The following is a 24,639-nucleotide window of genomic DNA, read 5'->3' as shown; positions in this document are numbered from 1 at the left end:
ATTGTATCTAGGTTAGTAAGAGACTTGTATTTGGGGAAATCAATTTGCAAATTTTAATGAGGCGCAGTAGCTCAAATTTAGTTAAAAAAAAAAAAAGTATGTGCATATTTACATGGATTTAAAAAATAAAATTATTTAGGAGTGAGTATCTAAATATTCAGCACACACACATGAAAAATCTATTATTTTTGTTGGTTTGATTGACTAAGACTTTTCATTTTCAGCCCAACAGAGATTGACAGCATCTTTTCAGCTATGAAAAGTTACTGGTTGTCATTTTTGATTGAGGAAAAAAAATATTCTTATGCCATTTATCAATGAAAAGCAAGTGTCAGTACAGTATGAAAAAATCAGGGCAATAAAACAATGAGGAAATTCTCTATACTATTGTCTTGTGCTCTTTCGATCTGGTATACTTCTATGAAGTGTTTTAAAGCCATGTTTTGTACTGTTTTCTGAATTTCTTTTGTAGTATGGGCTTTTCAGATAATATACTAATTCAGTGCTAAAAGTTAGGGTGATTACATTTGCATAATATGTGAGATGGCTTATCCATAGAGAGTTTCACACTGTGATACACAGTGTGTATTCACAGCTGTGGTGAGTTCACTCATGGAATGGCATAAGTACCAGGCACTACCTGAAACTTCCCTACAATATTGTGTTAAGCATGAAGGTATCATTTTGGAGAAACTACCAGAAAAGTAGTAAAGCACATTAGAAATCTTCACTAAGTTTTATGTATATTAAAAATCAAAACCAAAAAAAAACAACAAAACCACAACAACAAAACAAAACAAAACAAAACCCTCCACCCTGATTTAAAAAAAAAAAAAAAGAAAAAAAAAAAAGTTTACGAATAATATTTGTGTCTTAGCCAAATACATAAATGATATTTAGTTTTCCATGGGTAGAAACTGTTATTTACTATAAGAAAAATAGAAGAAAGTACACAATTACTTAATACTATATAGTATTAAGGTTGTCCAGTGCTTCCAATTATAAGCTTCTGTTTTCAGTGTATTAAAGCTTAGCCAGACTTAAACTATTTAGGCAGAAATTTTCTGTGTTGGATGTCTGACATTCCTAAGCATAACACTAATATTTTTTTTCATGTTAAAAGAAAATTCTGGGTATCTTCTGTTTGAAGAGAGAGAGTGAAGAAAATGGACTGGTTTGAGAAGAGGAAGGTATGGGTAGAATCAAAAACATTGCTGAGGTCAGGAAGGAAACTGAATGAAGTGTGAAGTTTGGAAGGGTGAAACTGGATTTTACTGTGCAAGTAAACTGAAACTGGGATTAGAAGCAGTCTAGGAAGTATACATTTGATAAGTGATAATTCATATTTTCTTTTATGTGTCCTGCTGTGTTGAAACAATGACTATTACTGGGAATACAGCTATGTTAGATGATACTGGATCATAATTATTTTACTATATATTGCTATATTCTGAATAGCTATAATTTATTAGCTAAGACTTGTTTGTATTGAGTTAAAATAAATCTGTTATCTTTTTAATTACACTACCTATCACGTGCTTTATACTGTAGCCGTTACATATATTGTGTAAGTATTTTGAAGGGCATCACCTTTGGAGGTGAGAATCTTCCAGGAATCTGTAATAGAGGCACTTTTTGGCAGTTATAATGTTTATTGCTCAGTATTATGTTTTGGAGTGTAAAATTTAACATCTCATTCTTTGGCTAAGCTAAAACCAAAGAGAGATATTTTGCACTGAATCAAAGATTTAGAGTATAAACAAAAGAAGTGTAACTGATTTTTTTTTAAGTAGCTAAGGATTTGCTGGACTATTTCCCAGTTATTAGCTATTTTAACAGTAACAACAAGTAATAGGAGTAGCCAGAAAGGAGAGAATCTTAGGGAGTCTCAGATTAATGCAGAAAGGCGATACAGTTTAAAGGAAAAATAATAATCCTGCTTCAATTCTGTCTCCAAGATTTCTTATTTTGAAGACAAATGTCACTTAAAATAATTCCATAGGATGGCAATAGGATGTTGAACATCTTTAATATATGAGAAATTATTTTAGGTTAGCTATACCCTACTGTCTGTGGAAAAAAGGGAATGGAGACCTTAAGATATTTCTCTAACTGTGCTGATCTAGTGCTTTTATACAATGCTAAATTCTATAGAATGGAAATGCTTTCTGGTTTTACTACTTTTTCCTTCAGTTTGTATTTGGAATCCCTATCCCAGGTTTATAGGGAGACTCATCTCCTCTCTTGCCTGAAATAAATCAGTCTGATCTATTTTCTTCTCTTATTTTCAGTAGGAATTGGTACTTTATACTTAGAGCGTATGTGCTCTTATAATTTTGTGCACAGAACAGGAGTCATTTGTTGAGGAAGATTTTCTTATCTTTCTGTCCGTTTGTTTAACCACGGAGATCTTGAAATGGACACAAGCAGTTCTGATCTATTCTGATAAGTTATTTTCTTTCATTCAGTTTTGCCTTGACGCTAAGCAGCCCTGAGCTCTCTAGAAGTTGAGCACTTCCGAATAATTTTATCCTTATAGCATCCCACAGAAACAATGAAATATTACCCTCAGCCATGGAATAACTGCATAAGGAACTGGATTATTTAACGAAAGTTATCACTGAGCCAAGAATTTAACTGTAAATCTCAACCATCTGGTATTTCATGGGATATGTGCTACAGAATATTGGTCACTGTATCAAGCAGAGGAAAAAAGTCTCAGGGAGTTAATGTCTGCTACCCATAAGCAGTGTTAAAGTTATTCAATGGAATTGTCTACATAAATTTGCTGTATTGTTGACACAAATATTTAGATTTGCAATGTTCATTTGAAATGGCACATTTTGTGGTAGAGAAAATAGGTACATGAAGAAGGACGACACCAAGTTAGGTGCGTGTGTCGATCTGCTCGAGGGTAGGAAGGCTCTGCAGGAGGATCTGGATAGGCTGGACCGATGGGCCAAGGCCAAAGGTATGAAGTTCAACAAGGCCAAGTGCTGGGTTCTGCACCTGGGGTGCAACAACCCCAAGCAGAGCTACAGGCTGGGAGATGAGTAGTTAGAAAGCAGCCTGTCAGAGAAGGACCTGGGAGTAGTGGTTGACAGTTGGCTGAATATGAGCCAGCAGTGTGCTCAGGTGGCCAAGAAGGCCAACAGCATCCTGGCTTGCATTAGAAACAGCGTGGCCAGCAGGTCCACGGAAGTGATTGTCCCTCTGTACTTGGCTCTGGTGAGGCCACACCTCGAGTACTGCGTTCAGTTCTGGGCCCCTTGCTACAAGAAGGACGTGGAGGTGCTCGAGCGAGTCCAGAGAAGGGCAACGAAGCTGGTGAAGGGTCTGGAGAACAAGTCTTACGAGGAGCGGCTGAGGGAGCTGGGACTGTTTAGCCTGGAGAAGAGGAGGCTCAGGGGCAACCTTATCGCATTCTACAGGTACCTGAAAGGAGGCTGTAGCGAGGTGGCGGTTGGTCTATTCTCCCACATGCCTGGTGACAGGACGAGGGGGAATGGGCTAAAGTTGCGCCAGGGGAGGTTTAGGTTGGATATTAGGAAGAACTTCTTTACTGAACGGGTTGTTAGTCACTGGAATAGGCTGTCCAGGGAAGTGGTTGAGTCACCATCCCTGGAGGTCTTTAAAAGACGTTTAGATGTAGAGCTTAGGGATATGGTTTAGTGGAGGTCTTGTTAGTGTTAGGTCAGAGGTTGGACTCGGTGATCTTGGAGGTCTCTTCCAACCTAGACTATTCTGTGATTCTGTGAAGGAACCTTAATGTCCCTCCAGCAGCTGCCATTAGTTGGTCTCCTGTGTACCTCCAGCTCTAGCCCATTCTAGCCCAGTGACAGTACAGCCAAGAAAGGCAGCAGTGAAGACAAAAACATTTCTCCTCATCTCTGAATGCTCATTTTTCCTGTCTGAAGAAGAGTAGTTTGCATCCCTTGGCCCTTTTCGTTGAACCAAGCCTACAAATGTTGAAGGAAATTTAAATAAATATTCTGTGTAAAGATCAACTATAGCTTTATTTATTTATTTATTTATTTATTTAACATGTGTGGATACTATCTTGATACCATGCTGAACAATGCCTATTCCCCTTACCTTGAACAATACCTATTCCTTTAACCTTCTTACCTTGATGGTAGCTATTATTTCCAAGAAACTAACCAAGGAATTAGTGATGTGGTGGTTTGTAATTTTGAAGTTTGTCTTGTTGTTGTTGTTGTTGTTTTTTAAATTAACATGTTGCCAAGTCATAAAACAAGGATTTAAATATACAGTAACTTGGAGCACCAGTATTTCATTCTGACGTTCTGAAAGCTGAAGGACTAGAGATTGCTCAGAAGAATGTATTGGCTCTAAAAACTTTTGAAGTGTATTTGAATTGTTCTTAAAGCATGACAAAATATATATCCTGCGATGGCTACAATGTTCTTGAAAAGCACAGGGAAAGCTTGCGAAAATGCTTTGGTATCATGTTAAGGGTTGAAAAAAAATATTATTCCATACACAGGCATTGTTAATTCTTTTGAATATTGATTGATTCATATACTTATAGGATGAATTATAGGAAATATCCATAATTGTCATTTTTTATATATCACTTGGATATTTAGAAATTATTCATTCACTGATATGGAGGTTGCTATGTGGATTCTCCAAGACAGTGAAGAAAAAAAAAAAAAGTAAAGAAACAATGGTGAGATAAAATCTCTCAGTAAGATTTGCCTCTTCAAAGAAAATTCCTATGCTTCTTTCACTATACAGTGTTTATGGAAGTTGTGTTTTCTCCTCCTATCTTGAAACATAGATACAGATCATGCAGCACTTAATTTTTTTTTAAAAAAATAACTACAAGGTTTTCAAAAGTCTATTATGGGAAATATGTATTCTGTTCCGTGTTATACTTAAATGTTGCCATTATAACATTGTATGACCTTGACCAGAGTAGATTAAAGTTTAAGATGCATTACTGTTTTACCTCATTAAATGATACTGTACCTCATAGATTAGTGGTAGAGCTCCTCTAAAAGAGGTTGAGAAATAAACTGAGTCATTTTTGAAAAAGTAAGGAAGACAGTAACTGGTAATGTCCAGCCCTTCAGTTTCTACAAATCTAGACTACTCCTGAAATCATGAGCAATTGTTTGAGTGGGAGCAGGCTCAGTTTTCATCCCTGATCATTTATTTCCCATTGCAGTCTGTTTAAGAAGCCTCAAAATTCATAGAGCTAAAACTATGAATTAATATGAAAAAATATTAAAATATTAAATAGAGCTAAAACTAGAGCTACTTGTATCCTCTCACCTGCATGAAGAGGGATGCTCTTATGTTTTGTAGAAATTTCATTTTTTAAAGATCTTATGTTAGGAAAAGGCTTCTTATCTTCATCTTACTTCATGGATGAAATGACCCAGTAACAAATGATCACTTGAAATGTTGACCAATATTCTCCTGTTGCTTCAGCAAACATTAGTGGGTTTCAGCACAAAATACATAATGTATGTTCCTACAGCTGTTATATTGCTGCCAGTAAAATAAGAATTTTTGATAGTTTTAAACATATATATGTCCAGCTTCTGCTGCTTAATATGGAGACATATTCAATCTGAATAATGGTTGCTCTGCTTATTATGTTAGCAATATCTTCATATTTAAGCAAGCTATAAAGGATTTAAAATGTGACTATGTGGTCTCCAATTTAATTATTTGTGTCTTTTTTATTGCAAGAGTAGCTTTCTCTCTTCATTATAGGACTATTTCTCCTTCTGATTTATTTTAAGTAATTGTATTATAACATATCAGTTTTATTTCTATATTTCCCAGCTGTAGGTATCCAGATGAAACTTGAATTTTTCCAGCGGAAATTTTGGACTGCAAGCAGACAGGTATGTTTTAAACTGAAATTTTTCTTGCCATTGAATCCATAGCACCTTTCTAACTGTGCAATTGATCAGCATTTTTTTTCCACAAAGCTACTGCAAACAATGTATTTGAGTTATATAAATGGTTAGCTCTTCATATATACCTTCCAGTTCAATATTATTGAAGAGAGTATTCAGTGTGCTTGATCCCATCTTCAGTGAAGCAAATAGGAAGATAATTACTTTTACGATCCTATATATAAGGAGTTACTTTGTTGATCTGACACATTAATTTTCTCTGTCAGAAAAAGGGGAACAGCAGACCAAGCTATTATATTTATTCATTTTCAGTGATATAGAAATACAGGCAGAAATATGTCTTCTTGCCAACTTACTACCTTTCTTTCAACATTCAGTTAACTCCAATATCACGTACATTGATTAGTCAGCTAGGCTACTGAATCAGGCTCGGTATCTATAAATTTTTAGTATATAGAAGCTGTGTTTATTGAAGAGGTAATCAGACATTTTTTAATTATTAGGAGATTTCATCCCTATTTTGAGTATAGATTGGAACCATACTATTTCAGAGAATGATTCCTAAAATGCTGGTCCTACCCCACCCCACTGGAAAGTCATGTATTCTTGTTGACAAATGGTCAAAAGCTGCTAACACAAAGGAGATGAAGGTGTTTATTACAGTTGAAAATGATACCTTGTGAATGTACCCTTTCTCTATGGATATGAACAGAACAGGATTGGTGACCAGCTTGAATACTTTCCTACTCTTGTTTTTAGAACAATTGCTGGCTTTGATAAAAATTTAATCAATGTCCAAATCTTTATAATTGTGCTCACCTTGATTTTGGAAATGTCACTTTCTGTTATTATAAAACTAAAACTGAAAATATTTTATTGATTTTTGGTATTGTCTCTAGTGTGCATCTCTTGATGGCAGATGTTCTATAAGTTGTGATGATGAAGTAAGTATTTATCAGAACTTTATTTTTCATTTATACATCTATTGCAGTAAAACATGAAGTTGACTGTAATGTACATTGTGATGTTCAAACAAAATTAATCTTCTAGCATAACTAGGAATCACCTTCTAAATATAATGCAATTTATATTAGATATTTTATGACTACTTACAAACATCCATTTATTTATGAGGTTGACAGTGATATTTCAAATATGCATTGGAGTAAATTTTGTTTTATTAATCCAGTTTTGAAACTATTCTAAAGCATTTATTTTTTACTTCTTTACTGTCCACGTGAGGTAGAAGCTAGTCTCTGATGTTAACACGAGTATTAAATAAATTATTACCAGTATAATATGAATGCAGAATTGAATCTATGCAGTAGTATTACATGAATAGCACTTCAGAAATAGAAAAGAAATAACATGAGTCAGTAGTTCTTAATGAACTCACCAAAGTAACTTTTTAAATAATATTTAATTTGGTAGATAAAAATAATATTTTTAGTGTCTTATGCATAGGTTTTTGCAAGCCATTTAATATTATTACATATGACATTTTGTTCAAGCAACCAATGAATCACAGGTTGAGTGAATTCAAAAATGGTTAACAAAGTACGGGCTGTGTTGATACATGGAGAGGAATTAGATATGCAAGATTCTAGCAAATCAGAGTTGGGTTTTAGATATTATTTCAGATATAGTTCTTACCAGTAATTTGGAAGAAAACATAAACCAATTATTGATAACAACATTGCATGATCTCCAAACTGAATGAATTGTGTGAGGAAATCTGGGTCACCTGATAACTGTGCTTGAACAAACTGCCTGCAATAAAGTATCATAAAATACAAACTCATACGACTGGAAAGAAAAACTTCAGGCTGTATTCACATAATTCAATGGCACTATCCTGAAAAATGGTAATTCTAGTAATATTCGAGAACCATAGCAAAAAATCAGATGAATAGGAAATTCTCTTTTCATACAGGGATCCAAAAGAACTGTTGCAAAACACACATTAAAAGGCAAGAATCTGCTTGCCTCTGTAATTAATGCCAATGTAATGTTTTTGCAATCTATTTATAGAGTAGAATACTACTGTTTAATATAATTATAAAGTTTTCATACAGTTTTATTCTGTTTTTATACATCTCAGTTGTTTTCAGAGAAGCTGCTAATCTGTATTGCCAGAAGTGAGCAGTGACTGTGTTCTTAGCTTTTGCTGCCAAAAACCCTTTTCAACAAAGTGTTAAAAAGTATTTGTACAGCAAACTGAAAACTGCTTCCCCCCACCATTGCAATCTCTGATATTTAAACAATTCCTCCTCATCTCTTCTGAAGATCTTCAAGTTCTCACAAGTTCCTGTCTCTTCTTTTTACAATAGAAACCAACATACATTATTTGTCGTATTCCATAAGTCTTAATTTTCTCTGTTTCTCTGTTGTCTTTTCTTATCCGTCTTCTAGTCTGGACGTAAAGATTTATTTCTGACTGTTTCAGCATTTGAATTAGACACACCTTTCTTTTCACAGAGATGCTGCAGGTCTTGTATTAATGTATTTTCAATGAAATCCCTACATTTTCCACCACCTGGACTGCTGTTCTGACTGTATTCGTACCTGTTCAGTAGGTGATTCATTTGGAGTAGCCCCAGATTCATTCAGGGCTGTTCAGCACATTAAAACAAACAAACAAACAAAAACAACAACAAATAACAAAAGTGGTTACATAAAGTACTTTGTGATATTTCCTGTAATGAAAATTGAGCTGGGTTGGGCTTTCTGGAGGACATGTAATTTAAAATCAATTAACTATGGTCAAAAAAGTTCACAAACCTATTTGAGAATGCTTTCTAACATTGATTGTTATTACATTATATATGTTGTTCTTTAAGGCAAACAATAATATTTTAATTTTTGGATTACCTTTGTATAAAATTATAAAAAGTTTTAAAGATACATCATCCATCTTAGCAATCACACTTCTAGTATTCTACTTCATAACCCCATATGCTGTGACGTTGAAATGTGTTTTATTGAAAAATGAGTCCAGGATGCATGTGCAGTGATATATATATATATATTTAAATATGTCTGATCAGTATGAATTTCAGATCACAAAAACCATTCCACAGACAAAGGCAAAACTTCAGACGTCAGCAATTATAAGAGTAGAACATTAACTTCTTCAGCAGAAGAAGATATCTGAAGGACAGAGATAGTAATAAATAATAGAAAAGAAAATTTGCAAAACACAGAATTGTGATGATCATGCCATCTTTGGCCATGAAATGGACCTTATGAGTCAACACATCTTTAGCATTTCTAGTTGTAAAGACTTACAGACTTCTCCATTTACAGCTTGTATTATTTTAACCAAGTAAAGTAAACTTTTAATTTCCACATTAAAAAATATCAAAACCAACCAACCAAAAAAAAAAAACAAAACAGATTCCTCCCAGGTGTGTGTGTGTGAAAGTACTTGTTTATCCCCAATTTCAGGCTGTCATTTGCATTAACAATGATTTTAAGATCTCATGTTTATTGTCCCATTCTCCTAAAAGTGATCATGCACCCGTTGACAAACCAGATCTGTGGAACTTCTAATTAGCTAAAGTTTCCTGACCTTGTTTTATTATAACTTGCTATAGATTTAAGGTGCATACTTTACCTTGAGTTGTTTCCAGCACCTTTAAATATTCCATATCAATAGGTTTCCAGTCATAGCCAACCAGCTTGAGAAGTATAACTGCACACAGTCTGCACAGAGTGCTATGTAAAATCTCGTTTAGCATAAGGCACCACACTTTCAGGATTAAAGGCTGAGCAGAGATTACTTCCTTCATTTGAGATAGCCTTTGTGACAGAATAGTTAACAGTACACATTTTTTTTTCTGTAAAGGACTCTCCTGGCTGCAACATGCTCAACTGCTTCATCCAGACAAGAATTGTTGACATATTATCATTGCTGCACAGATGCTTATGGTCTGTCCATGTGAAGAACTGAGTGTACAATGATAAGGATTCCAAGAGGCCACAGCCAAAACCAATCCACTTTTTCCTTTTTATCACATTGGCAGTTCATAAGAACTGGCATATACTTTGCTAAAATATTGATATTACATTCATATGATATTACATTACATGATATTACATTCATATGCTGCTCGAAAGCTTTTCAGTTATTTTCAATTGACATCAGCAGGAGGATCAACACAGGGAGAAATTTTTTGAACCTTGATAATTTAGAGGTTCCAAGCTTTTTTTTTTTTTTTTGACAAAATACACTGTTAATAGGACTCAATCAAGTATTATAGATCCCCAATAATATTCCACAGATATCTTTTCTCAACAGTAAGAAAATATCTAATGAATAATTACTGTACAAATTAAAGCATTTAAAAGTATTAAGAAAATAAACTAATGGAAATAGAGTGTCACAGTAGTCATGCAAAGAATTAGTTGAGGAATTTGATTCTGAAATGCAGTTGCATGACAGATTTGCAATTCCTCAGAAGTATTTTTTGCTTTCTTTTGAGAATTTGCTCATTTTTTTCTTCTTTTTTTTTTTTTTTAGTCTCACATTTTATTTTTTATTATTATTATTATTATTTGGTTTCTTAACCCTTACAACATTCCATTACTGTTGTTATATATTGGAGCTGTGACAAATACATAGAGGACTTGAACTTGATCAAAGTTACTGTACTCCAAATGTGTTTTCAGATCTCAGTCAACATTCTTGGTGTGTTTATTCTGGACTTAATGCCTGCTCTATTTTACAAGCTCGGGGACTCTCCACCTATGGAATGTTCCCCTTGAAATCTGAAATTCATTCAACTTGAACCTTTGGGCAAACCTGTGTGTAGTTCACTTCCAACACCTGTGAAGCATTGTGACATACAGTTCTAGTCTATGTAATATTATTATCCCATGTGTTATTTTTGCATTTCTCATTTTCTATTTGAGATTTGCTGATGTAGTGGGCAAATAAATGCACCCCACTGTCCTCTTTCAATGCTAAATTTCATTTGCAAAATGTTCCTTCAGTGTAGTACCAAATAGTGAAAATAAGTTATCTTGCTGGCTGATAGGTGAATGAGTAGTCCTGAATGAACATCTCCCCGTTGTTAAATGTTTCTAAAATTGATAGAAATAGAAGCCTAGTTATCTTCAAACACCTCTGACAAGATGCAGATTCCACTTACTGCCTGTCTCTGATAGCAGTTAGCTATCATTAGCATCACTTAAAATTTTGAACAGTACTTATGAATGGCTTAGAGATTTGACACGCATATACTTACTGTTGAGTCACAGCAGTGTTTTCCCAACTGTATGTAAACCATAAATTACGAAATGAAGACTACACTCTATCTTACTCAATGTAACTACTCTTAATTATTTTCTATGCTGTGGAGAAATATTTTTTCTAATTTACTGTCTTTAGATTAATCTTTCATGCATGAGGACTGCAAATAAGTATCCTCAAAAGAACTTTGTTGGCTTAGTACTCAAGTCGCTGGGGCCGGGTGGGATGCACCCGTGGGTACTGCGAGAACTGGTGAAAGAGCTGGCCAAGCCACTTTCCATCGTTTATCGGCAGTCCTGGCTATCGGGGGAGGTCCCAGTCGACTGGCGGCTAGCAAATGTGATACCCATCTACAAGAAGGGCCAGAAGGTTGACCCAGGAAACTGTAGGCCTGTTAGTTTGACCTCAGTGCCAGGGAAGTTCATGGAGCAGATTATCTTGAGTGTCATCACATGGCATTTGCAGGGCCACAGGGTGATCAGGCCCAGTCAGCATGGTTTTATGAAAGGCAGGTCCTGCTTGACTAACCTGATCTCCTTCCATGACAAAGTGACGTGCTTGGTGGATGAGGCAAAGGCTGTCTGTGGATGTGGTCTACCTTGACTTCAGTAAGGATTTTGACACTGTTTCTCACAGCATTCTCCTCAAGAAACTGGCTGCTCTTGGCTTGGACTGGCGTACGCTTCATTGGGTTAGAAACTGGCTGGGTAGCTGGGCCCAAAGAGTCGTGGTGAATGGAGTTAAATCCAGTTGGAGGCCGGTCACTAGTGGAGCCCCCCAGGGCTCGGTACCGGGGCCAGTTCTCTTTAATATCTTTATCAATTATGTGGATGAGGGGATCAAGTGCACCCTCACTAAGTTTGCAGATGAAACCAAGTGTGTGTGTTGATCTGCTTGAGGGTAGGAAGGCTCTGCAGGAGGATCTGGATAAGCTGGACCGATGGGCTGAGGCCAGCTGTATGAGGTTCAACAAGGCCAAGTGCCAGGTCCTGCACCTGGGGCGCAACAACCCCAAGCAGAGCTACAGGCTGGGAGATGAGTAGTTAGAAAGCTGCCTGGCAGAGAAGGACCTGGGAGTATTGGTTGATAGTCGGCTGAATATGAGCCAGCAGTGTGCTCAGGTGGTCAAGAAGGCCAACAGTATCCTGCTTTTCTAAGAAACAGTGTGACCAGCAGGGCTAGGGAAGTGGTTGTCCCCCTGCACTCGGCTCTGGTGAGGCTGCACCTCGAGTACTGTATTAAGTTTTGGGCCCCTGGCTACAAGAAGGACATGGAGGTGCTCAAGCTAGTCCAGAGAAGGGAACAAAGCTGGTGAGGAGTCTGGAGAACAAGTCTTTTTGAGGAGCGGCTGAGGGAGCTGGGATCGTTCAGCCTGGAAAAGACAAGGCTCGGGGTGATCTTATCGCACTCCACAGGTACCTGAAAGGAGGCTGTAGTGAGGTGGGGGTTGGTCTATTCTCCCACATGCCTGGTGACAGGACGAGGGGGAATGGGCTAAAGTTGCGCCAGGGGAGGTTTAGTTTGGATATTAGGAAGAACTTCTTTACTGAACGGGTTGTTAGTCACTGGAATAGGCTGCCCAGGGAAGTGGTTGAGTCACCATCCCTGGAGGTCTTTAAAAGACGTTCAGATGTAGAGCTTAGGGATATGGTTTAGTGGAGGTCTTGTTAGTGTTAGGTCAGAGGTTGGACTCGGTGATCTTGGAGATCTCTTCCAACCTAGATGATTCTGTGATTCTCTTAATAAAGTTCATGGGAGGTTTATGATAGACTTTGGGGATAGCAGTGTTGTGGAGTTACAGTCCAACATCTGAAATTCCACTCTTCACACACCATTGAGGTTAAGTAGCTGCCTCTTCTGAATGCATTAGCTCGGCTCAGTTGCTTGCCAGAATCATCATCTTGCATTTGACAGTTTCTGGCTTTCTAGCAGATCAAGGGTTGGAAATACTGAGTTGTTTCAACTTCCTTTTTGACGGGTTTTCTGCCACTAGAGGCGTCAGGAGCTTAGTTCCCGTATTAGAAAGAATAGCCTGCATTTGCATTAGAGAATTACATTCATTTCAAACTTTTGACTGGTTTGGGTTTCTTCGCTTTTTCAAAGCCAAACTTCATGTCAGCATTTCTACCAATCCCTCTTCTGCAGTTTCACAGAACAATAATGTATGGCCAGAGTGAGAATCAGACTTATCTAGGAATCTCTTGAAAAATCAGGCTGCATTTTCACAACACCCTGCACAACTGCTATTGCAGAATCAGCCCTACGTTCCTTTATAAAACTTCAGAGAGATTTTGCTGGATGTGTACAGGGTGTAGCAGAAAGCACATTTTATCATGTTTCTATTCAGCCCCTTCACAGCGGAAATGTTTTGAATGAGTAGCAAAGCCACGATGATTCCTGTATTGGAAGCCACCCTACAATTTATTTTTATTTTTTTAAACAAATGTCACTAAATAATCAGGGAACAATGTTAAAATGTTTGCTGATTTAGAATAATGCTAGAAATATGTTAAAGATTTAACACTGAGGTAGGTATTTGGCAATAATGAAGAGAAACTGAGTTATATCGAGGTTTGAGTTGAACCTTATGTTTAAACTCTGAAGCACAGTAATTAAAGCTTTGCCTGTAGCAAATAATTCACTTAAGGTTAAAATAGCACATGCACGTATGGAGGGAAGCATTGATTTGAGTTTACCTAGTTTTATGCAATTTATAAGTCTGATATATGAAAAGCTAACAGTCCTACCTCTGAATCCAGTTCCCAATTAAAAACACAATTTGAAAAGCTTTTAGGAGACCTGTGGGGCCTCTTTTACAGAAGTTTCTGTTCCCCTCTCCCAATGACCAAATTAAAAAATATTACGTGGTCCCCTGTTGGTCCTCCAGGCTGACACTGTGTTTTCATTAATACATCATTAGGGTAATGACTTTGTGCTGATGTTTTTCTCCAAACACAGGATAAGCCATCAGGAGCAACAAAGTTCTATGCCTTTGCAAACTTTGTTACATGAAAATACTTTTAAGAATGAATTAGAAAAAGACTGATCCTGTTCTTTTAATGTTTGTTATAATTATTTTATATCTTTTATTTTTATATACACCTTTGTTTCGTTTTGCATGAACTAACTGTATAAAAACTAAATCAGGTAACATCCCATGAGTTGAGACTATATCCACTTAGAAGTTATGTAAACCATTAAAAGAACCTGAAAGCAAGTTTTATCTATTTAGAAGTAATTTGAAAGTAAACTAAGTTATTGCTGTATCATAAAACCAAAAATCTAAATTGTATTTTTTTATTATTTTTCAGTCTATCAATTGCTACCTAATAGATAACAATGGATTTATTTTAGTGTCTGAAGACTATAGGCAGGTAAGTGAAAGATTTTTATTCAGTTATCTGCTATTACTGATTTATCTTATTTATTTATTTAAAATAGGCCACTGTCTTAAAATGCTAAGTAATTAGTAGCATGAAGTTAAAAACTTCCTTCAATAAATAATGTGAGCTGTCTCTCACAGGAGCTCAGTTTCTGTTTCCCAGTGGTGTAGAGTCATGAACTCGTAACTGTTCTCTGAAAGGGCTTGTTTGCTGCAGAACTGTCTGTCTTCCATATGAAATTTTTACCCCAAGAAGAAAGATTCATTCTGGCATTTTTGCCACCTGTGAAGGGTGGGGAGGAAGGGAGAAGGCTGGTCATGCAGAGCTCTTACATTCAAACTTCAGATAATGAAATTTTACAAAGGTGTTTGCTGAACAGTTTGTTTTCTGAAGTGTATTACAGCCACTGAAGGACTAAAACTCAGCAATCAGCACCACAAATAGAGAGGACAAGGATCATAATTAATGGAGAGATCATTAGATCATTTAAAAGATTAATTTGCTTTGCATTCATGGAAACTAACTGAAAAATGAATGTATAATTCTTCATTTCTGCAAACTTCATTAAGAACCCACCACTATCCTCCTCATAAACATTTGCCTGAGAACTGGTGGGATGCTGCCCCAGTTATGCCAGAGTTGTCTGAAATTGAATTTCTTGTGTGTGTTGGGACTGTGCATAGGAGTAATCCATACTCAGCCCTTAGGAAAATTAAATTTGTTATGACTAGGCTGGTTACTGGGAAACAGCTATTAGAAAGAGCTCTGAGTGACTTAGAAGAGTGACTGGAACTTGAGAGGAGGCTTTTTTTTTTTTTTTTTTTTTAAAAAAAAAAAAAGGCACTATAAGTGGATGGCCAAAAAGAAGCCAAACTGAACATTTCACTTTTAAATTAAAAACTTGAATTATTGCAGCCTTGAACCTGAAACTTCTTAAGGTAAAATGATACAGATGTTTATTTCATTGCTCAAAAGGAATTGGATAATCTTTCCCCACAATCCCTCTGTCCCTTGCACCATTTTGGTTGAGTCTGCTAGCAACTAATAGACAAGGAAAATATATTTTTTCCTGAAACTATTATCCTTCCAAACTATTCTGGAGCATTAGCTGCTAAACAGATACTGTACTGAATTGTGAAGTAGTCATTCTTAACAATATGCTGTCTTATATTCAAAACTGAGGGCTGAAATTTATTATTTTGTTTTACATGTATTGCTTCCACCCTTAAAAATGTCAAGCATGTTATGAAGATCATTCAAGGGTGTACCCATAAAATGACATGAACTAAAAATATGTGGTTTAAACATTAACTGCATGATGTTAGAAACATTTTTCCCCCTATATCTATCAAATATATATTTTCTACTTAGTTGAGCAATGACCCAAGAATAAGACTCATTGTAGAATAATGATGATACACTGAAAACATTTTGTCTGGTTTGTCCCCCTGTTGTTGTGCATGGTATTTGTGTAATTCATTTGCTAGTTGATAGTTGGCTACAGCCAGTAAACATAATTAGGAAGAGATGTTTTCTTTGGTAGATTACCTGATACTAGTTATTACATATTCCTATGAAGAATATATTATGGACAGATAGATGTTGGATCATAACTAGGCTAGATACGTGTCAGATTTTAAGTTCCTTGGAGCAATGTCTATTCCTGCCCATAACATCAAGCATATGTGAGTCTTGCCTGTTTGTTTTCTGAGCTGGGAGACTGTCACTGAAATCTCTTTATAATACTGAAGCACAACTTGAAAACTCAAGTTTATTACTATCTGAGGTTATATTAGTCATTTATGGTTTGGACTTTTTGATGTTAACTGACTGCCTCTCCCATAGTAAGGATAATCTTTCTTCATCAGCTACGGCTACTGAAGCAAGTCATGTAAACCACAAAAGTTCCTTTTGTTTCTAGGAGACTTTGCACACCTATATGTTTTGAAAAATATGCCAAGTTTCCCAAGTGTTTTTTGTTGTTCTTGATGCTTTGTTTTGGGCTTGTTTGTTTTACAGAAAAAAAAAAAAAAGTTAATACTTGCTTTTTTTTTTTTTTTAGTTAGAGGAATGACATTTTTGGCTAAAGCTCTAACTTCACAGAATCACAGAATCATCTAGGTTGGAAGAGATCTCCAAGATCACCGAGTCCAACCTCTAACCTAACACTAACAAGACCTCCACTAAACCATATCCCTAAGCTCTACATCTAAACGTCTTTTAAAGACCTCCAGGGATGGTGACTCAACCACTTCCCTGGGCAGCCTATTCCAGTGACTAACAACCCGTTCAGTAAAGAAGTTCTTCCTAATATCCAAACTAAACCTCCCCTGGCGCAACTTTAGCCCATTCCCCCTCGTCCTGTCACCAGGCATGTGGGAGAATAGACCAACCCCCACCTCACTACAGCCTCCTTTCAGGTACCTGTGGAGTGCGATAAGATCACCCCGAGCCTTGTCTTTTCCAGGCTGAACGATCCCAGCTCCCTCAGCCGCTCCTCAAAAAGACTTGTTCTCCAGACTCCTCACCAGCTTTGTTCCCTTCTCTGGACTAGCTTGAGCACCTCCATGTCCTTCTTGTAGCCAGGGGCCCAAAACTTAATACAGTACTCGAGGTGCAGCCTCACCAGAGCCGAGTGCAGGGGGACAACCACTTCCCTAGCCCTGCTGGTCACACTGTTTCTTAGAAAAGCAGGATACTGTTGGCCTTCTTGACCACCTGAGCACACTGCTGGCTCATATTCAGCCGACTATCAACCAATACTCCCAGGTCCTTCTCTGCCAGGCAGCTTTCTAACTACTCATCTCCCAGCCTGTAGCTCTGCTTGGGGTTGTTGCGCCCCAGGTGCAGGACCTGGCACTTGGCCTTGTTGAACCTCATACAGCTGGCCTCAGCCCATCGGTCCAGCTTATCCAGATCCTCCTGCAGAGCCTTCCTACCCTCAAGCAGATCAACACACACACTTGGTTTCATCTGCAAACTTAGTGAGGGTGCACTTGATCCCCTCATCCACATAATTGATAAAGATATTAAAGAGAACTGGCCCCGGTACCGAGCCCTGGGGGGCTCCACTAGTGACCGGCCTCCAACTGGATTTAACTCCATTCACCACGACTCTTTGGGCCCAGCTACCCAGCCAGTTTCTAACCCAATGAAGCGTACGCCAGTCCAAGCCAAGAGCAGCCAGTTTCTTGAGGAGAATGCTGTGAGAAACAGTGTCAAAATCCTTACTGAAGTCAAGGTAGACCACATCCACAGACAGCCTTTGCCTCATCCACCAAGCACGTCACTTTGTCATGGAAGGAGATCAGGTTAGTCAAGCAGGACCTGCCTTTCATAAAACCATGCTGACTGGGCCTGATCACCCTGTGGCCCTGCAAATGCCATGTGATGACACTCAAGATAATCTGCTCCATGAACTTCCCTGGCACTGAGGTCAAACTAACAGGCCTACAGTTTCCTGGGTCAACCTTCTGGCCCTTCTTGTAGATGGGTATCACATTTGCTAGCCGCCAGTCGACTGGGACCTCCCCCGATAGCCAGGACTGCTGATAAACGATGGAAAGTGGCTTGGCCAGCTCTTTCACCAGTTCTCGCAGTACCCACGGGTGCATCCCATCCATACCCATCGACTTACGTACATCTTAGTGCTGTAGCAGGTCGCCAACAATTTCCTCATGGTTTGTGAGGGCCACATTCTGATCCCCATCCCCTTCCACCAGCTCAGAGTACTGGGTATCCAGAGAAAACTAGTCTTGCCAGTAAAGACTGAGGCAAAGAAGGCATTAAGCACCTCAGCCTTTTCCTCATCTCTCATCACTAAGTGTCCCCCTGCATCCAGTAAAGGATGGAGATTCTCCTTAGTCCTCCTTTTTGTGTTAATGTATTTATAAAAACATTTTCTGTTATCTTTAACAGCAGTAGCCAGACTGAGCGCCAGATGAGGTTTGGCCTTTCTAATTTTGTCGCTACACATCCTTACAACATCCTTATAATCCTTCTGAGTGGCCTGCCCTCTTTTCCAAAGATCATAAACCCTCTTTTTTTTTTTTTTTTTTTTCCTCCCCTAAGCTAGCCACCGCTCTCTGGCCAGGCCAGTCATCTTCCACAGCAGCTTGTCCTTGGGCACGTAGGGACAGACCGCTCCTGAGCCTTTAAGATTTCCTTCTTGAGGAGTGCCCAGCCTTCCTGGACTCCTCTGCCCTTCAGAACTGCCTCCCAAGGGACTCTGCCAACCAGTGTCCTGAACAACTCAAGTCTGCCCTCCAGAAGTCCAAGACAGCAGTTCTACTGGTCCCCCTCCTGACTTCGCCAGGAATAGAGAACTCTACCATTTTGGGGTCAGTGTGCCCAAGACAGCTCCCAACCACCACATCTCCCACCAGTCCTTCTCTGTGAACAGAAGGTCCAGCGGGGCACCTTCCCTGTTAGGCTCACTAACCAGCTGCATCAGGAGACTTCCATGCTCTCTAGAAACCTCCTGGACTGCTTCCTCTGTGCTGTATTGCATGTCCAGGATATGTCTGGGAAGTTGAAGTCCCCCATGAGGACAAGAACTGACAGTTTTACAACTTTTGCCAGCTGTCTGTAGAATTCCTCATCTGTCTCGTCATCCTGGTTATGTGGTCTGTAACAGACCCCCATCAGCATGCCTGCCTTGTTGGCCTTCCCACCAATCCTAATTCACAGGGACTCAACCTTATCATTCCCAGTCTCAGCCTCAAGTTCCACAACATCAAAACACTCTCTAATACAGAGAGCCACACCACCACCCCTTCTGTGCTGCCTGTCCCTTCTGAAGAGCCTATAGCCAGTCATTGCAGCACTCCAGTTGTGGGAGTGGTCCCACCATGTTTCAGTGATGGCAACCAAGTCATAGCCTGCTGCACAATGTCTTCTAGCTCCTCCTGCTTGTTGCTCCTGCTGTGCACATTAGTGTAGATGCACTTCAGCTGGGCCATTGCCTGCTCCCCTGGCCCTGACATTGTTCTCCCTGGCTTCAAGACAGGTGGGACCCATCTGCAGTTAGCAGGCCAGGTGCCGAGTATAATGCCCCATGGTCAAAAAAGAACACAAAATTTCTGTGTTGGCACCAGCCTCTGAGCCACCTGTTTATCAGGTGGGCTTTCTGAGTCCTCTCTGTACCCCTCCCTAGCACTGTGGGGATGGAGGAAAGCATGACTTCTCTGCTTACAAACTCCCAGGTGCATACTTGAGGTCAAGTTAAGTTCCTTGTAATGGAATTGGGGTTTAGTTTATACAAAACCTATGGAATCCATGCAATTTGAGAGTGTAGTGCCCTTTTCCCCTATAAATTGTGGTTTTCTCCCTTTAACCGCTGCAGAGAACATACCCAATCCTTCTGGGAGTTGAGGTCCTATGATAAAAAAAAGCTTTTCCAAACTAGAAAGAATGCTGTACATGCAAGATTTTTGAATGCCACATGAATGGCTGCAGAAAATGGAGTAACTTCTGTATTACATACCAAATTCATAACAGGAATATTTGTTTCTCAACAGAGATTTATTTTTATTTGTCCACATTTACTGAACAAGGACAAAATGGGTAATTCATCAGGTTGAGTGGTTTTAAGTATAAAACGATTCTGAATGCAGTTAAAATTTATAGGATTGCTGAAATGTACTATTCCAGCTCCTTAAACAGGTCATGCAGGAATTATAAACAATGCTTTTTTATGACTGTTTATGAAATCCTCTCACAACCTGTTTATATCTTTTTTAAGTAACATTTTAATCACAAGGATTTGTGATCAGATTAGTGCGTTTCCTTTATAAGCTTTAGGTTGGGATGGCTTTTATTTCCGATATTAGATGTTATATAATGTCCCTCAATTTATTGTATAAGCTCTCACATCTGCTCAGGGGTAATAATATAATCCCTATAACTGTGAAGTCCTCTTCAGTTTTTATGCAGCAATAGTCTTGAAAACCTATCTATGTAGCTGTCAAAGCCACTCTTGTCAGATTCCAGAGTATGCCAGTTTAAATTGCATCCAGTGTTGTTTCGCATTTATCTACACTTCTGGTAATTTTTTGTATTTTTCCCTTGCAGACTGGTAACTTTTTTGGGGAAGTTGAAGGGGCTGTGATGAACAAATTACTAACAATGGGTTCCTTTAAGAGGTAAGAATTAAACTGATGCTCTATCTCTTATGAAATGTTGCAAAAACAAAATAAAACTAAACAAAACTGAAGTCATATAAAAGAAGGTCAAGATTGACAGCATGGCTGGATTCTCATTATGCCCTTTTTTTTCTATATGATCTTAGTGTAATTTGGTGCCTTGCATGTTAAAGAGTATTGGAGACAGCATACACGGAGTTTCTTGTTTATTGGACTGTGATGCTAAAATCGTGTGCCTCTCCTGTTGCCACTGTGCTCAAGTGGAAGTGGGGTTTGACCATATCTACTACTGAATGGTTTTAAATGGCTCTAGAGCAAATCATTGATGCAACATTAAACATCTAGAGTCGGAGATTGCTCAAACTGGGCAATGAAAAGTGCATTACTGTTATAAGAGCGTTCTGCCAGTAATTTTTCCTCACACATTAACTGACCTTTGAATATTGCTGTGGCTATTAATCTGGTGACAATATCATGATAACAATAAAAACTAATGGTGATCTGATGTCGTCCTTTGAAATAAAATATAAATCCTTGTGAAGAACATTTCCCTTTAACCTGTAACTCAGCACTGAAGTCTTCGTGGCTTTCGTATTGCTAAGAACTTACCCCTACCCTGGAAGTGCAGTCCATGTGCATAGTACTTTTCCCTTTTACTTTCTTGTGCATTTCTAGTATAAAGAGCTAACACATCACTGTTCCCATCAACCACTGAATTGAGTTATTGCATGTGAGGGTGTGTACAGAGGATCTCAAAACAGATGGTTGTGTGTTTCCTTCGTAAACCAGCTCTCTTAAAGGCAGAAAGCTTTCTGTGTGCATTAGAGGCAGAAAGCTTTTTCTCTGCGCATTATAGTTGAATACCACTCCCAGTAAATGACTGACCTGAAATGGAAAGATCTAGCACTCGCTGAATCATCCCAAATCCTAGTTCTCTGAGGGTGGCAGCTTTTGTGTGTTTAGCACTACATTCTTAACATATGCTGTAAAAGGAAGTGAAATAATACCTATTTATAGAGTGGGCTCTAGAATGAAAAGATCTGTTTATACATGAGATAAAGCATTTTATTTAATGCAAACAACAAATAAAAAGTACAGTTAAAATCAAAGGATAATGCTTTACTTTGTCCCACTTTGTTTTGTTCTGCCTAGCAAGACATTTCAAAAAAAATATCTACTGAACAATTGATGGTAGTAGGTACCATAGTTGAGGAAACAAAGGCTGCATGGCTCAAGTATTCCATCTAAATTGTGGTGGGTGCCAGCTTGGAGTGGACCATTGGCTTATGATTTTTCTGGTCTCGAGCTGTGAGGGAGTTACAGATAATGAAGCCACCAGCTCAGTGCAATGGAGCTGCATGCTAAATAAATGTAAACACAATAAGCCAATTATTTAAACACAATAAACTGGTCACTGCCAATCAGTTAAAAATGGGAGAGAATCAAAGTGGTGTAATTACACTAAATGAGCCACCTGCTTTTCCTGCTGTGCAGCAGATAGCTCAGTGCAGCAACAAAAAATACTGTTTTTGAGCTGTGGTAGATGAGGCCTTTATAATTAAATTATTCTATCAACATTAAGGAGGAATCTTTGCTACTCTAGTGAAAAATACTCAGACACATTTACCATATTTTTACTATATTTATTATGAGGATGTTATCTTTTTACCCTAATTTTTATTTTTATATGGAATAAGAAAAAAACTGTGAATAGTGCAGTGAACTGTGGCTGAATCTATTACCTGTTGATTTCCCCGAGGGCACAATATATATATGCATGCATTACCCTTGTCATTTCTGCTCTTACCATGAAGACAAAATCAGAGGCCAAGCTCTGATCTTTAGCCTTTTATTCTGATTTTCCAGAGCCATCCTTCCTCACAGATTGTTTCTTATATGGCATCTCCCATTCAGCAGCTGAATTAAACACCATTGCTCTGTTAGAACTGGTCTTGCTCCTTTGTAATTTGTTTTAGTAGAAGGTTCCACGCTGCCTGATCTTCTCTGCAGAAGGGTTTCCTGACATGCCCAGTAATTGTGGGGATGGGAGCCCTCTCTTCCTTTGGCACCATTGGTTAGCAGTGCAAATATGTGCTACTACCTCACTGGGTCATGCCTGCTTTCAGGCTCTCTGTCCACAAAAGGAATGAAATAACCTTTTGTGAGTTCTCTCAACTACCACTAATTTGGATGGATATAGAAGTTCTTTTTAGGATTGAGCTGGAAGTGTTAAACAAAAGGGGGTTGTTTGCTTCTCACTATATTTCTTTTCAACCTGCAGCAGGATGAAATTTAATTTTAGTGTTAGCTGTTTATTTTTTAAAGTGAACTTAAATACCTTCTTCCCTCCCTAATTTCTTTAAACCCAGTACTTCTTTTGAATACTATGTATGTACATATGTATGTATATTTTCTTAGTTTATGGGTTTTATATTTAGAGGAAAAAACAATATCAGTGTCTCCACAGCAACGTGACATGTTCTGTGATTTCATTTAGGAAAATTATGTTTATCTTTATACCCTGAATATTGCATACAATTAAATAGTTAAAATATAATTTAAATTCATTATTAAATAAAGATGTGCTTCTGGAAAAGTATCTGCTTCACATAACTCAGAAAAAAGATTCTTTATAGTTTCCTCAGCACTTTGTTTATGTAAAAACATTGGGGAAATAAAGATTCTACTGCTCGAACCATGAAAATCTAAAGAAAAAGTTTAGCATTAGGAAAAAAAATCAAGGGCCATCAAAGCAATGAGATCCCCAACAAAATGAAATTAATAAATCTGTAATAGAAAATTAAATGTATCTTGACTTGAAAACACTTTGATCCTTTCCAGAACAAGGAAAACTAATCAGTTCTATAAGGCAAATATGGAAGTAGCATCATTTCCTCTTAACATTTCTGTTTCCACTAGGCATCCTCTTGGCATCTGAAGATGCGTCTGTGCTTTGGTGTCTAGTCCTGTTTTCAGGATACAGTACTGAAATGGTGCACCTCTTAGTTTCATCTATTCCAGATGCTAGGCTCACTCTAACAAGTTCTTAATGCTTTGAGAGCTTTTCTCGTCTCTTACTTTTTCACCCTCTGTTCTTTTATCTTAACTCACATGCTTCCTAGTGAATAATACATGCTGTCTATGCCCTTATGGCACAGTACAGTCCAAATCCTTCACCTGTGTTCTCTAAATACATGCACACAGAGGCAGACTTTCATCTCCCTGTCTTGATTTGCTTTGTGTGCCAAAACTAACAAGTGTTTTGTCTCTGGGTTATAAGATTATACAAAAATTCAGAACTCTTTGTGAAGCTACTTGCAAGGAGCAAAACATTCTTAAAGCTAAATCATGAAAATGGTAAATGATCACCAGCAGGTTGCTGATTCCCACTGAGGCAGCACAGCTTCCAAATGAAGGATATTTTTCTGTTTAGTTTAGGCTACTTTATCTTACTTAAGCATTCATTTAAATTAGATATTCTTGAAATTTGGTGAAGGTGTTAAATGGACACATATTTAGAAATTGCATTTATTTTCATGTGAATTTTTACAGCGACTTATTTGACCTTTAGAAAATGTCATGACATTTGTTTTATATTAATTTGGCAATGTTTGGGAATGTAGATGTATACTTTGGAGAAGATCAGTGCTAGAGTGAAGGAACAATTCCAAATGGAGTTACAGGATTTGTAAGTGGATAAATGTAAGTGTAATGTTGCAGTTCTTAGATTATAAAAAATCTACATTTTAATCTAATCACACTATCTTTACCAGTGAATTTATTTAGTCAAAGTAAGTTCAGGATATAGCCCATGTTTAGAGTATGTAGAATCACAGAATCACAAAATGGTGTGGGTTAGAAAGAGCCTTTAAAGATCACCTAGTCCAACCCCTCGGCCATAGACACGAACATCTTTCACTAGGTTAGGTTGCTCAAAGACTCATCCAACCTAACTTTGAACA

General features: G+C 37.9%; 1 protein-coding gene across 1 annotated transcript in view; it reads left to right on the top strand.

The window, feature by feature from the left end:
• CACNA2D3 (calcium voltage-gated channel auxiliary subunit alpha2delta 3) overlaps positions 1 to 24,639 on the top strand; it is a 437,646-nt gene that overhangs the window by 379,848 nt on the left and 33,159 nt on the right. Inside the window, exons 22-25 of the mRNA XM_035337879.1 lie at positions 5,821 to 5,882; positions 6,797 to 6,841; positions 14,463 to 14,525; positions 20,607 to 20,677. Of these exons, the coding sequence (XP_035193770.1) occupies positions 5,821 to 5,882; positions 6,797 to 6,841; positions 14,463 to 14,525; positions 20,607 to 20,677 (241 nt within the window). The remainder of the gene's footprint in view (positions 1 to 5,820; positions 5,883 to 6,796; positions 6,842 to 14,462; positions 14,526 to 20,606; positions 20,678 to 24,639) is intronic.

The sequence above is a fragment of the Oxyura jamaicensis genome, chromosome 12 (genome assembly GCF_011077185.1).
Source record: "Oxyura jamaicensis isolate SHBP4307 breed ruddy duck chromosome 12, BPBGC_Ojam_1.0, whole genome shotgun sequence".
Classification (NCBI taxonomy): Eukaryota; Metazoa; Chordata; class Aves; order Anseriformes; family Anatidae; genus Oxyura; species Oxyura jamaicensis.
This window is presented reverse-complemented; position numbering and strand designations above follow the sequence as displayed.